This window comes from Lynx rufus, unplaced genomic scaffold (assembly GCF_022079265.1).
Source record: "Lynx rufus isolate CCGP_SWC_20201006 ecotype Redwood Valley unplaced genomic scaffold, mLynRuf1.p SCAF_11, whole genome shotgun sequence".
Lineage (NCBI taxonomy): Eukaryota > Metazoa > Chordata > Mammalia > Carnivora > Felidae > Lynx > Lynx rufus.
Window position 1 is genome coordinate 59,462,400 of NW_025814825.1, and position 13,906 is coordinate 59,476,305.

At 51.8% G+C, this 13,906-nt stretch overlaps 1 protein-coding gene across 3 annotated transcripts in view; it reads left to right on the forward strand.

Annotated features, from left to right (window-relative positions):
• TACC2 (transforming acidic coiled-coil containing protein 2) overlaps window positions 1-13,906 on the forward strand; it is an 82,714-nt gene that overhangs the window by 43,461 nt on the left and 25,347 nt on the right. For 2 of the 3 annotated variants that reach the window (XM_047072745.1, XM_047072747.1), the window contains exons 4-6: window positions 3,902-3,962; window positions 5,113-5,311; window positions 12,588-12,649. In XM_047072745.1, the coding sequence (XP_046928701.1) occupies window positions 3,902-3,962; window positions 5,113-5,311; window positions 12,588-12,649 (322 nt within the window). Of the gene's footprint in view, window positions 1-1,488; window positions 1,525-3,901; window positions 3,963-5,112; window positions 5,312-12,587; window positions 12,650-13,906 lie in introns of all 3 variants that reach the window. The other variant, XM_047072746.1, reaches the window with a different exon arrangement.

A 13,906-nucleotide genomic window follows, 5' to 3' on the forward strand; every position in this document is an offset into this window, starting at 1 on the left:
AATGCCTCCAGGTTTGCAACACGATCCCTGTTTTCCTCCCTCTCTGTGCCCACGGTGGTGGCATTTCCCGTGCACAAATCCCTCTGGGTCTAGCGTCTTTGATCTTTTGCCTCATTATTATGTCAGTGGTTTAAGGCTTTACCCTGAGCTGAAGGCCTGACATTTGACTCCGGGGGAGTGTGGGAGATCCCACAGAGAGGGAACTCATCTGTGCTTGGGTGACTTAACCTTTTCCCTGCTTGGCACAGGAATTACTTTTGGGGGTGGCCTAGAAGCTAGGAGATCCACCCTTCAAATAGTGTTAGAATTGGTCGTATTTGTGTCTGCCCGTTAACGTGTTCGTCAGGAGGCAAACCCAGTAGTCTCTGGGAGGCCCGTGAACGAGAGGCCTGGCCTGGGCCCTTCCTCGCACCCCAGCCAGCCTGTCCTCCCTTTTTCTAGCCATCTTTTGCAGACAAGAGTCCAAGGCCCCATAGGTCCCGAAAGAGATCGAGGCAACTTGAAAGGGAGAAACCATCCCCGAAATCCCTGTGACCCTCAGGGGGCCACCAATAATTGGCTCAGCTGTCCTCAAACACTTGCCAAGTAGGGTGCCTTTAACAACCACGTGTCTGTGCTTCTGGAATTCATCTCCAGACGCGCTCTCACCTGGATGGCTGTGGGTCCGTTTCCAGGACGTGGGTCCCAGCATACTGGGTGGGGAGGGTACTTAGAGCCTTTCTCCTGCCTTCATGCGAAGTAGGGTCAGTAACCGAACAAGGCCACAGCGACCAGGCTTCTGGCACCAACTCAGCAGAGCAGACCGCAGCTGCTGGCCTCTCTGCCTCTGTCCGGTATGAATGGAGACAGGGCAGACCTTCTTACGTCCCATTCTGGGCTCCCCGAGGAGTTACCTTGAGAAGGACTCGGGACTTCCTGCGAAGAGGTTCTCTAAGCAGGCGCGAGTCTTGGGATCCGAGGCTCCCCAACCAGGAACCTTGAGATCAGTTCCCCAACCTGGCCCTTCCTAGAGATTCCATCGAATCTGTGTTGGACGCTTTATTTTAAGCCTCAAACAGATCTCTGAAACGCTCAGACGACAAAGCCACGTTCCCTCGTTTTTGGAACGGAAGCCAGCCTGCAGCCACTGCGCACCTCCTCCTTCCGCACAGATAGTTTGGTTATGGTCCGTCCTGTCATCAGAGCACACAGGTCAGGGAAGCGACCCCATCTCTTGTCCTCACCTCTAGTGCAGATGGCCTGGAACCCACCACGATGTGACAAAGCTCTTTGAACACCGGCACTTTAGGGGGTGATCGGAAGCACGAGAGGAAGGTGTTCTCGGACAGCCCCCTCTCCAAAAAGCCGGGATGTGGCCCCCTCTCCCAAGCAGAACTCACGGTGGATGCCTCTTGGGTCCCAACCCATCAGTAGCCAATTGTGTGCAGATGGATCTTTTTTGTCAGTTCCTTCTGTCCGTCTCTCTTTTTTCTTGTCTTCTTGTCTTAGGATGGTTGAAGATGTGATGTCTGTGTGTTCTCTGTTGTAAGTAAATTTAACGGAACCTGCCTCTTCCACTGAATGTGCTTTTCTTCCCCCTGCTTTTTGTTTTTGCTTTCAAGCTCTTTTCATTTCTTCTCCGTGGCTGCTGCTTGTGTATCTCTCTGTTGGGCCTGGGGACGGGGAGGTGGGGCATGGGGCTCCCCGTAGCAGAGGTTACTTTCCTGTTTCGTAGTGATTAGCATAAGTGAAACTGCTTGGCTGTGAAAATGCGATTACCCAACATCTGCCTGCTTGTCAGGAATGGAACTCTCCTGCTTGCATATTCGATGTCTTCATCTGAAACCCATACATTTTTTTTTTTAAGCTCTCATTCCATTCTTTCATTTCAAATTGAGCTAGTGAGCGATTGCTTTCAAAGTACTGGGTGTGGCTTCACGTTAAAATAAGCATCCGGCCAACCGCAGGCGGCGACTGAGGTCACTTGTTCCTGCTAACGTGCGAAGCAGAAATCTGTGGGCTGTGTCTCCTTGAGACCTGTGGGTTGACTCGGGGAGCACACGGCTGTGAGAGCCACCACCAGCCTGCTCTGGGCCTGCGTCCTTGGCCACCCAGGACCAGGCTGGGTGTCGATCGGCATGCTGTCCGTGCACGGGTCACCCTGCTGGGTGTCGCTGCAGGCAGAGCAAACCGTCTCCGTGCCTGCACGGCTTTGCCCCCACGGCCAGGAGAGATGTCCTGGGCGGCTCCCGGGGGCCCAAGGACAGGTACCTTTCCTGCTTCCCTGTCTTTACAAGGGAAGCTGGCCTGGTCCCAGGGGTCCAGCAGCCCTGGGGTAGAGTGGAGTCTCCCAGGCGTGCTTCTGGCCAAGGGATTTCTTTAGTGTTTTAGAGCCATTTAGCAACTTTGAAATATACAGTTATATATTTATATGCATGAATAAATATATGCTTCAAGCTGTGACTGTATTGCTCATATGGCAAATGCTATAAGTGCTGGAAATAACCATTTCTAGTATTTTCTCATGACTGAATGCCATTGTTGGAGCGTTTTTATTGAAGAGAACACAGGGAAGGAACTTGAATGCCAAATTGCTTTGTCCATCCAGTTATTATCTATTTATTTATGTACGTATGTATGTATTTATTGAGAGAGAGAGAGAGCACGAACAGGGGAGAGGGCAGAGGGAGAGAGAGAGAGAGATTGAGAGCGAGCGCATCCCAAGCAGGCTCAACACTCAGTACGGAGCCTGATGCAGGGCTTGATCTCACAATCCTGAGCCAAAATCAAGAGTCAGGACGCTTCCCTGACTGAGCCACCAGGCGCCCCCATCTGGTTAATATTTAGAGCAGGGAAAGGTAGTGGGATCTAAGGTCAGGGGATGCCTTCCCCCCGCCACAAAGCCGCTGCTTTGGTGGAGGCAGGACCATACCGCAGAGGGGCCTGAGACCAGGGGTCCGTCTGCAGGTGGGAACGCTTCCATTCTGCCTGGGAAATGACCCCCCTGCTACCACCACCTCAGACCACTTAGTGGAGTCAGTGGAACCACGTATGCTAAAAATGCTTTCCTTCTGACCCTTTCATAAGTCTGATCTGATTTTCCTTTGCCTCTAGTGACCTGCGCTTGCCCCCAGTTATTTATAGAAAGGAGAAAGAGGGAAAAGAGTTGTTAACCATGGTTGAGAATAGACATTAGAGAAATCACCTCATCCCTGAAAAGAGTTCTGGAGATTGGTTGTACAATGCGAATGTACTTTACGCTATTGAACGTGAGTGTTTAAGATAGATCCATTGTGTGTTAGGTGTATTCTACTGTAATTTTAAAAAGAATCGTCTCAACCCTGGCTCTGTCTCTGGTCAGAATCTCACCCAGGTCTGAGGTGCAGGAATCCGTTACGCTCAGAGTTCCAGTGAGTGGGAAGGAATTCTCCCTGAAGACCCAGAACATTCCTTCATGTTTCTGCCCAGATCCTTCAGCTGTTTATTATGTGCTGTGTCGGCTGGCCAGTCAGTAAACTGGTTCCCCTTAACTGGTGTCAGGAACCTAGATCCCTGCCCCCCGCCCCGTTTGGTTTCAGACATTCTTGGATGACTCTGAATACATTAATGTCACCCAAATCTGCTTTTTAACACAAGAACATCCGGCTAAATTTAGCTTCATTTTCTGGGCCAGCTCTCCAAAATGGCATCTCTCTAAGGATTTCCAGCTCCAGGACTCTTTCCCTCGGGGGCAGCAACGGTATCTGGTGTTAAGTGGGAATGATCAGCACGGACATCTTTCAGCTGGTGTGGAGTAGCGAGGGCTGGAGGGTGGGTCTGGGCCAGACGCTCCTCAGACACGGTGGCGTGGGTCCACTCTGTGGAACTCTGGACTGTTCTGTGCCCCTGTTTGTTGTGTTGACATTTTCCGTTCTATTTCCAGTGACACATTTAGGGTGAAAAGGTCGCCAAAACGGTCTCCTCTCTCTGACCCACCTTCTCAGGTACGATGGTCCCTCGATAAGTACGATGTTGCCACTCACCCGGGGAAGTTAGAGCCCATGTGTTTTGATTCCCTACTAGTCAACCGAAGTTTCTCTTCTGTTCGTCACGGGCACATTCCAGCATCCTCTCTGGCTCGTATGTGGAGGGTTGGAGGGATGGGGCGTCCCTTGCTGTTTGCAAGACACCGTTTTGATCCCTTCCCTTTGGGAAAGATCAGAGTGCGTCCCGCGAGTAGAAAGATGTTCAGCGAGCGTTAGTGGATTCTGTAGGAATCGCACCAGCCCATTTGTCCATTCTGCCAGTTAATCAGCCGAGAACGTGTATGAATTTCAAATTGAGAAAGTCCGTTGAGACACATGAATGTATGGTGAGAAAGGATGGGCTATGTGTCAAGAGCACTGGATTATGTAACCAAATCCAGGCAGGGGAGATCAAAATCATGCCCTGAGGAGGTAGGCGCTTCCACCCTCCCTTCAGGTGTGCCCATCGCGCTCTAACCATCCCCTGTATGAGATCTGTACCGTTACAGACCCAGGAAGGTTAGCCTCGGGCGTGTATACCAGGCCCCCTTCTGAGCCAGCGAGGCCCCGGCCCCGCAGACCCTAGCCCGGCCCCAGGAGAGGGGGCTGGGGTCCCGGTCCCAGCTCTGCTCTAGCACTCGGGGCTCCCCCACTGCCCTGCTCAGCTGCTCCCCCTCCATGGAAAAAATCCCGCAGCCACAGGCATGCAGAATGTCAGGCGATAATTAAGGATATCGCTGCACAGGCCCTGAAGCCCTGTGTAGACATAACTCGATAGTTGCGGTCATGAAAGTGCCAAGAGTTAAAGTTCCTTATTTTTCTCGGACTGAACGAGCAGGAATGCCCCCACATCACTCCGACACAAAATCCTAATTTGTCTGAAACCCTCCGCCACCCTCTGTAACAAGCCATCAGGAAAGGAAAGGCACAGAGGAAAGAATCTTGTCTCCTCGGGACCATTTTGGGCAGAGTCCGAGGACCCAGAGGATTGTGATGGAGACGTGTCCTGGTTAGGGGGGCCCCCCAGACCTGGCTGGGCAGGTGCAGCTGGGGACACAGAGACGGGTCGGGTGCAGTTGGGGACACAGAGACCGTATGAGAAGACCAACTGCTTTGCTTCTGCCCCCAGGACTCCACTCCAGCGGCTACCCCGGAAACGCCGGTGATCTCCGCCGTGGTCCACGCAACCGACGAGGAGAAGCTGGCGGTCACCAACCAGAAGTGGACGTGTGTGACAGTGGACCTGGAGGCTGACAAACAGGACTACCCACAGCCCTCGGACCTGTCCACCTTCGTAAATGACACCAAATTCAACTCACCCACGGAGGGTAAGCGGCTTGGTGGCCAGCCGGACCCCTACCCTGCCTCGGAGACCACTGTCCCTAGGGGGGAGCAAAAGGCCAGGAAGGAAACTTCCATGCCAGGTAACCATGCCATGGGTGCCCTCCCAGCTAAGTCTGCATTTGAAAACAGCCTGAGGCTCGGGGCGCCCGGGTGGCTCAGTCGGTTAAGCATCCGGCTTCGGCTCGGGTCATGATCTCACGGTCGGTGAGTTCGAGCCCCACGTCGGGCTCTGTGCTGACGGCTCGGAGCCTGGAGCCTGCTTCAGATTCTGTGTCTCCCTCTCTCTGACCCTCCCCCGTTCATGCTCTGTCTTTCTCTGTCTCAAAAATAAATAGCTATTAAAAAAATTTTTTTAAACAGCCTGAGGCTCGAACCCCGCTGCGCCCCCACCCCCGAGACACCACCTGAGAGCCAGTCAGCTTAGTACACCCCCCGTCATTCCCATCCTGAGCTTACCCAAGCTTGGCTCATTGTCTGTGGTTCATGTGCCTGGGTGAATTTGAAGCACACGCCTGGCTGCAGACAGCATCGTCCGAGCCGAATGCTCAGTGTGAGTCAGCCCCTCCCCAGGGGTCCTTTGGTGCCACTGCTGCTCATCAGCCCCACGGGATGGTCCACAGTGTGGTCACACCATCTACCCAAGCCCCAAACCAGAGGGTTCACTCCAGTCTCGCCCACAAAGAGGACAGTTTTCTTGAATAGACCCCAAGGCCTGTTGCTTTTCTCAACAATCGCTCTCTTCCTCTTCCACGTATTAGCTTCCAGCTTTCTTCCTGATTCTTTGGCTTGAGAAATTCACCTATCTGAAGTCAGCGCAGCATCACTGGGTGAAATCAAGAGGTTTTTTTTTTTTGTAAACTGCTTATTCCACTCACACTGTTTAGTGTCCGAATCCATATATTGGCTCCCACACTTCCTTTCCCGTTAGGAAGGCCGTGGAGGCCTGAAACCATCTCCCTGCCTGATCGAGCTCTGCCCCAGGCCCTGCTTGCCTTTCCTGCACCTGCCCCGCTGTGAGCTTCCCTCCAGCACTCCGTGGGGACTGTTGTGATGGTGCTGAGGCTCCCTTTCCAAGGTCGTGATACCCAACAATTCAAAAACATGGAGTAGAAACCAAGTCGAGGACCGTCGCACGTGAAAATGTTATCTCTGCTTCTTTTGCTGCTGATGAGGGGCCATGACTTCCATTAAACACCCTCTTGCTCCCTCCGGGCGGGCACTGGCAGAAGTGGGGAGCAGGTAGTTGGGGGCTGTAGCTTGGATTTCTTCCTCTGCAGGCTGTCCTGTGATCGGCTGCTCGGTGGCTAGCTTGGTGCCCATAAGGTCTCTGAACGATACCAGTGAGGGCCATTTCATTTTGCCGGGGGCGGATTCTGGATGCCTGTCTTCTCACCATGATGAGGTTTTTGGGGGTGATGGTAGGATTCATGGGGTACAGAGCCGACGACCAAGAAAGAATTCTTGAAGATGTCTTTGGTGCAAAAAGGTGATTTTATTAAAGCTTGGGGACAGGACCCTGGACAGGAAGAGCTGCCCCAGGACCATGAGGACCGCCTGGTTATTTACTATGGGGTTGGGGGGTAGGTGAAGTTCCAGGGGAAGTTTCCAGTGAGATTTTCATATGCTAAAGAAGACTCTCAGGATCTTGGAGGCCTAGCTATTGTCATGGTAAGGTTGTTTCTCCCTCTAGCAAAGATTAGCATTAAGACTTCAAGGAGTTCCTGGAGAAAAGTTTTACTCTGCCGGCCTCAAGTATTTGTCAGTGGGCTGCAGGTGATAAGGAAATTCAGTTTTATCTGCCATTTCCTTCGGCCTTTGTTCCCCGCATCGCTGTGGAGGGGTGATGTGGGGCTCCAGAAAACAGAGTCTGTAGGTTTCTGAGATTAGGCTATTGATAAGAGTGCCTTTTTCTTGTGATTTACTAAGATATTTGTAAATAGATGGAGACTCCGGGTCCTGCAGGACTGTGATCTCTATCATTAACCATTTGTTTTTCCCCTTTCCTTTGTTTTTGGGCATCCAGCAGTGCCTGAGGGATATCACACTTGTCCTGCCTGGGGAGTTTTGTGGGCGGGGGGCACGGTTTGCAGCCTGTCAGCTTGCCTTATGCTCCCTCATCAACTACACTGCCTCTTTACAGTTTGGAGATGAACGGACCATCTAAATTATGTGAACTTGGATGTTTTGGCAATGTGAGTTCTGCGGAACAGACCCTTTTGGTTGGCTGTCCGGTTGGCTTTCAGGTTGGGGTTTGGGAGAGTTAACAGTGACTGTCTCCTCCCTGACCCCTGGGACCCTGGGACCTGCCCTTTGCCCCTCTCCAGTCCTCCTTTTCCTCTGCACACACACCTGGTCCACGAGCCACACTGGATGGAACCACTTTTCCCCCACGGATGCCCCCACTCGGCTGTCCCTGCAGTGGCTGCTGCAGGCAGGAATGTTCCCTGCCCTGTCTCCCACCCTCGCCCTGCCCTCCAGCCTTTCCCCGGACATCTCTGTGCTGTCTGCCCTCCTTGCTTGGTCAGGGCCGCTCTGAGGTCACTCGGTTCTGTCACGATGATGCAAATACATGCATTTTTAGTAGAAAATACAAAAGCTCTGGGGCGCCTGGGTGGCTCAGTCGGTTGGGCGGCCGACTTCGGCTCAGGTCATGATCTCGCGGTCCGTGAGTTCGAGCCCCGCGTCGGGCTCTGTGCTGACAGCTCAGAGCCTGGAGCCTGTTTCAGATTCTGTGTCTCCCTCTCGCTGACCCTCCCCTGTTCATGCTCTGTCTCTGTCTCAAAAATAAATAAAACATTAAAAAAAATTAAAAAAAAAGAGAATACAAAATCTCTGAATAGTAGCTGTTAAGCTAACAGGTGCCCCGTTCAATGGTAACGTCTGTTTCTTCATCGTTAACATTGAACCGACACAGACAACTCACTAGCCTGGTGACCTCTTGGATCATTGCTTGTTTTCTGCAAAATTTCAACAAATAGGTAAATCTATATGTTTGAAACAAAACACCTATTACACCTGCCTCCTTAGAAAAAGATCGTGAAGATTCGGGCTGCCCGACCATAATTACAGCTGGCGGGCAATCGGAAATCTGTCATCTATACGAATACAGAACAGTTGCAATTTCAGGAGGTGCTGACCCTGCATTCACTTTTCTAATATAGTCTGCTTCCCTCCAGCAGCTGGATGTAGAAACTGGATACACAGACCCCTATCAGATTGTCCTTCCTGTTAACCTCATGGGGTCAAGTCCAGCCACACCAGACACGCACCTGGGGTGCTGATGTCATCACCACAAAGAACCTGGCCAGAGCCGTAGCTGTGATTGAGACTTTGTTATGCTGAAGTCACAAATCACCGGAAAACGAAATTGGGAGTTAGAAATAATAATTGCCAACGGGAAAGGTATTTACTAAACAGTGCCGATTTCCCAAGGGACAACAGTAAAGCAAATGTGATTTCATTTCATTCTCTCCATCCCAGAGAGCGGATTTCTGCTCTTCTCCACCTAGGGGCGAAGTGAGGAAACAGAGGCTTTGCGCTATCACGACTTGCAGAGTGTTGCGGGGCTCATCTGTGTAGAACCGCGGCTGCCTGACTCCTAACGTCCCCACTATGCCCTTGTATGTGACCACGTACAGGCTTCCTTCCGTTGTCTGTAGAAGGAGGGCGTCGAGCTAATCGGTACTCCCCTACCTAGGTCCACAAGAGCTCCAAGTTGTCTTAATGGTTCAAGAAACCCGGATGGAACTCGTTCAGAGAGATGCCCAGCTAACTGAAACTACCTGTGTGGGCTACAATTACACCAGCTCACTCACTGACAATCTCCCACTGATTAAAAACTCAGATTGGCAATTACACGCGTTTTTCTTTGAACGCTTGCTTAGCAAATGGCCTCTCCCGGAGGACTCTTTGGAAACATAGTGGGAATAAACCTCGTCCGCGTGGTCTCTAGGGATGCGGAGATTAGGAACCGTTTGGAGACAGAACCTCCAAGGCCTCTCCCAGCTCTGACCCAAGAGACCCTAAGAGAGCAGTGTTTTAGATTCACCAGTCTGGATGGGCCTTTGGGGGTCACCCAGCTCTCCCGTCTCCCTTAACACGGGGTGACATCAGCCCCGCCTTCTTGCATTCAACAGAGGGGCAGACACTCTCCTCAAGAGCCTAACTCTTCTTCAGTGTGAGGCACCATTGCTGTCACACCTCAGTCAGAAGAGTGACAGCAAGGATGTTGTCCCCTTCCTAATGGTCCTTTTCCTCTCTCATCACTTATGTTACAAGTCCCAGAAATTTTAGCAGTGAGCAGTAATATACCCTTACATTTATATAGCCCGTGGGAGGGCTTTTCTCTGACCTCATTTCATTTGCCAAACGTAGTCGCTTTGAGCTCCACTGTAAAGCTAAGGCAGTGGGGGCTGGGAGGGAGTCAGCGAGTTGGCTTTGCCCGACCCTGGGAATGACTGCATCCTTCCGGCTTCTGCCCAGGGATCTTGGCACTCGCCGGCCGGGCTCTGGCCATCAGCGAGTCGAAGGAGAACGGCCGTCGGGCCTCCCCCGATGCGTTGTCCTCGATGAAATAATTACCAGAAGGAGCCCTTGGGTGGGACAGGGCCCATTAAAAATAACATCAGGCCTCTGCACCTTGAAGCAGCACACGCGTTAGGGAGCGGCCTCTTCTCTTGGATGTGAAGGTGTCCCATGACCCTTCCTGGCCTGCCAGCTGCGTGTGGCCCAGGCCGAAGCCGGATGGGGCTCCGGCTCCAAGCCTGCCCTTTGAGGCTTTGCACTCTGAGCAGAGGAGTGAGATTTTGAATAAACGACGTTCAGGAAGGGGTTCCCTCAAAATACAGGAGACGATATTGATATTGGTCTTGCTCACATCTTTTCCTGGCCATTTGGTAAATTATAAACAAGAACCCCAAATGGCTATGATTACAAGTTCAGGTCCGAAGGAACACCTCCAGGCCTCACCAGGGACTGAAGCTCCTGTATAGAGTGTGGGCCTCCTGTAACCACACACGTTAAGAAGCAGGCATTTCTCTGGGGGGCCGGACCACCCCCTGCTATTGTACCGTCATCTGCTACCTCTGAAGGGGGGCACGGGGGCACTGGGCACCTGGAAGTGAAGCCCCCTTGGCAGGTAGGAAAGAAGGCAGGCAAGTGAGCTCTGTGACCCGACACTCACCCAGATCAGCTGCCAGGAGACGAGCTAAGATTCCAGGCAGGACGCTTCACTGAGCCGAGCTGGTAACCAGAGCTGGGCACTAAGCCAGGGCCACAGGTCCCTGGAAAGTCTCTCTGTGCCGGCCCTTAGCTCGTTTGGTGCATCCTGGGTGCTCTGTGCCATCGTGGGGTGTGCTGGAGGGTTTCTGTTCAATACTTTAGGGTTAAATAATGCCTTGGCAACAATAATGATACCTTGGAGAAGGGGGCCGTTGATTCACTATTGTCTTCTTAGCTTAAAACAGTCTTTAATAGGACAATAAAATAATAGTCCTGAGGTCCCGTATCTGGAAAGTGATAGATCTGGAGGAGGTCCTAGAAATCGCCTTGTCTTTCACTGTCCCTGGCTTACCCTCTCATTTGTAAGATGAGGAACATAGTAAGTCTTAATAAACAAACATTTCTATGTCCTCAGCTGGGGCAGAGTCCCGGTACAGGTTCCCATTACAGGCACAGATGCTGAATCCAGCCCAGCTGTGTGTGGTTGGCTTTGGGTCTCTGCTCTTCCCGAGTGACGCACAAATCGGGGCGGAGGTCTTTCTGGTCATTAACCCACAAAACCGGCTGCATTCCCCTGAGCAGGCCAAGCCTCCTAGAAGGATGTGTTGGCTTCCCCAGGGAAATTCAAGGACTCCTGAAGAGTTGTCCACATGTTCAAGTGCTTCAGTTCATACGGCCGTGACCCCACACAATTGCAGGTTTGGGGAAGGTCTTCCAGGAAATATCTCCTTTTAAAGCTCCTATTAAGGGATCATTTTTTAAGCGATGACTTCAACAATGCATACATGGGGAAGTGCTTTATAACCAGAACTGCTATTTGTATTTTGTGTTAAAGAAAAAAAAAAATTCAGGGGGTGCCTGGGTGGCTCTGTCCATTGAGCATCCGACTTCAGCTCAGGTCATGATTTCACAGTTCGTGACTTTGAGCCTCGTGTAGGGCTCCGTGCTGACAGCTCAGAGCCTGGAGCCTGCTTCCGATTCTGTGTCTCCCTCTGTCTCTGCCCCTCCTCCGCTCAGGGTCTGTCTGTCTGTATCTCTCTCTCTAAAATAAATAAACATTAAAAAAATTAAAAAACAAATTCAGGCTTTAGGCTTCAGGGATTGCCACTGACACTCTTGTCCAGCTGCTTTCTGAGCAGCTCACCTGTCATCTCTTGGCTTTCTTTAAGAAAGTAGGAAAGAACCATCTGGTAGCTGTAGATGTGGCTTCTGTGAGGAGAGAGTCCTTTCCGGTTTTGTTCACCACTCCATCCACAGTGCCCAGCAGTTGAGGCACGTCGTATGTGCTCAGAATCCAGTCACTGGGCAGGGAATTCAGCTGAGGGTGAACTGGGTGTCCCCGTGGAGCTGCCCGGACACCCGAGGGAGTCAGGGTTTCTAGTCTCCAGTGAAAGCCTCTCGACTTTTCTTTCCAGCCTGAGGTCTCCAGTCAATTTGAAATAGGTCATATCTCCACCTCTTTGGACTTGAATCGTCTTTGCATCTAAAAATCTGATTTGGACCCGCCCTGCAGGCCCTGGCAGGAATTGGGGGACTGTTCCATGTGACTTGCAAAGCTTCTCTTCCAAATAGCAGTGAAGGAACCATGTATGTTCTTCCCTTGCTTCAGAGTATGGCTGGGGCTAAAATCTCAGTTCCAGAATGTCCTCGGGATGTGGGAACTTTCTCCATGTTGCCCGGGAGGCTGACAGAGGAAAACGACGCTCAAAACACACTGTTCTGAAAACTCAGTGCATCGTGCGGAGACCTGTTCGCGGTCAGATCTGTGTCTCTCACGGTTCGTTCTCTCCGGCTCTCTCAGGTTCCCAAATAGCCGAAGCCCCTTTGCAGCCTGAGGTTTACGAGCGGTCTGAAAGTTGCTGAGCTGAGCCCCCCCTGCCAGCCGAATTGGAAACCTCACGTCAGTGGACAGGCTCAGAGTTTAGAGTCTGGTTCCAGACCTCACCCTGCCTGGCCCAAACCTTTCCTTTTTTTTTTTTTTTTTTTTTTTTTTCTTTTTTTTCCTCCCTGATGCTAACTCTCGTTTTGTTTCTTTTGCAGAGTTGGATTACAGAAACTCCTACGAAATTGAGTACATGGAGAAAATTGGTTCCTCCTTACCTGTAAGTTCTGCTTGCTTTCCCTCCCTGTCTTGTGAAAAGGTAGTCACTGGCCTCCTCCTGAGCTCAGGCCCCAAAGCCAGGGTCCTCTGTGTCGGCAGCATCCTTGGCTGCACAGGAAGGGTGAGCTGGGACTGGGGGGGTCTCAAGTTTGTGGTTCGGTCCACTTGAGATGGCATTTTCAGGCAGAAAATGATCGAATACAGTTAGGCCTTCGGGCAGAATGGTTTCCCTTGAGGGGGCGGGGGCAGCGCCTGGGCGCCTCAGTCGGTTAAGCGTCTCTTGGTTTTGGTTCCAGTCATGATCTCACGGTTTGTGAGTTCGAACCCCGAATCGGACTCTGAACTGGCAGACCTTGAGTTTCTCTCTCTCTGTCCATCCCCCACTCGTGCTCTCGCTCTGTCTCTCTCAAAATAAATACACTTAAAAAAAAAGAGTTACTTCCCTGGACTGAGAAAGAACTAGAGCTTTTCCTTGAAAAGGTGGAGGAGTGTTTTGGTTGTTTTTAAGGCACACTGTTATCTGTGGTCTTCAAATTAAGTGCTTTGTGTAACTGAAGACTGCCTTTTCTGGCAACATGTCTCTCCCCACACTGCCATCCCGCTGTCATTTAAGTGGCTGTGATGGGCATCTGTCTTCCCCGGCTCAATGTCTGCTGCCTCCAGGGCACTTGGTTCCGAGCAGGACCTCTCGCTTTGTGCTGTTGTCCAGTGATGCCATCGGAGGCCTGCAGGTGCCACTTCCTGTGACACTGATGGGCCGGACACATTGCTGGGATCTTTATCTTTCTTTACATCATTCGTGGATGCCGGGATTGCTGCGTCCAACCCACCGTTTGCTCTAAGTCAGCAGACCGACCGTGATGGAGGCGCTCACCGCACTGGGCCACTGGGCTTGTCCCCGCCCCCCGCATTCGGCGGTGGGCAGCGCCCAGCCTGGGGGGCTTGCCTACCCCTCCCGTTTCCCTGTCCTCTCTCCTGGCTGGCACCTGCTGGCTCCTCCCTTCTTGGTGGCTCAAGAAGAACGCAGGCTTTTCCCAGATGAGTTATTTGTTCTATTGAAGAGAGCTCTGCTTTTCTCTTTCTTTCTTTCTTTCTTTCTTTCTTTCTTTCTTTCTTTAAGGTTTATTTATTTTTGAGAGAGAGAGAGGGAGAGAGAGAGAGAGAGAGAGAGAGCATGAGCAGGGGAGGAGCAGAGAGAGAGGGAGACACGGGACGCAAAGCAGGCTCCAGGCTCCGAGCTGTCAGCACAGAGCCCGAC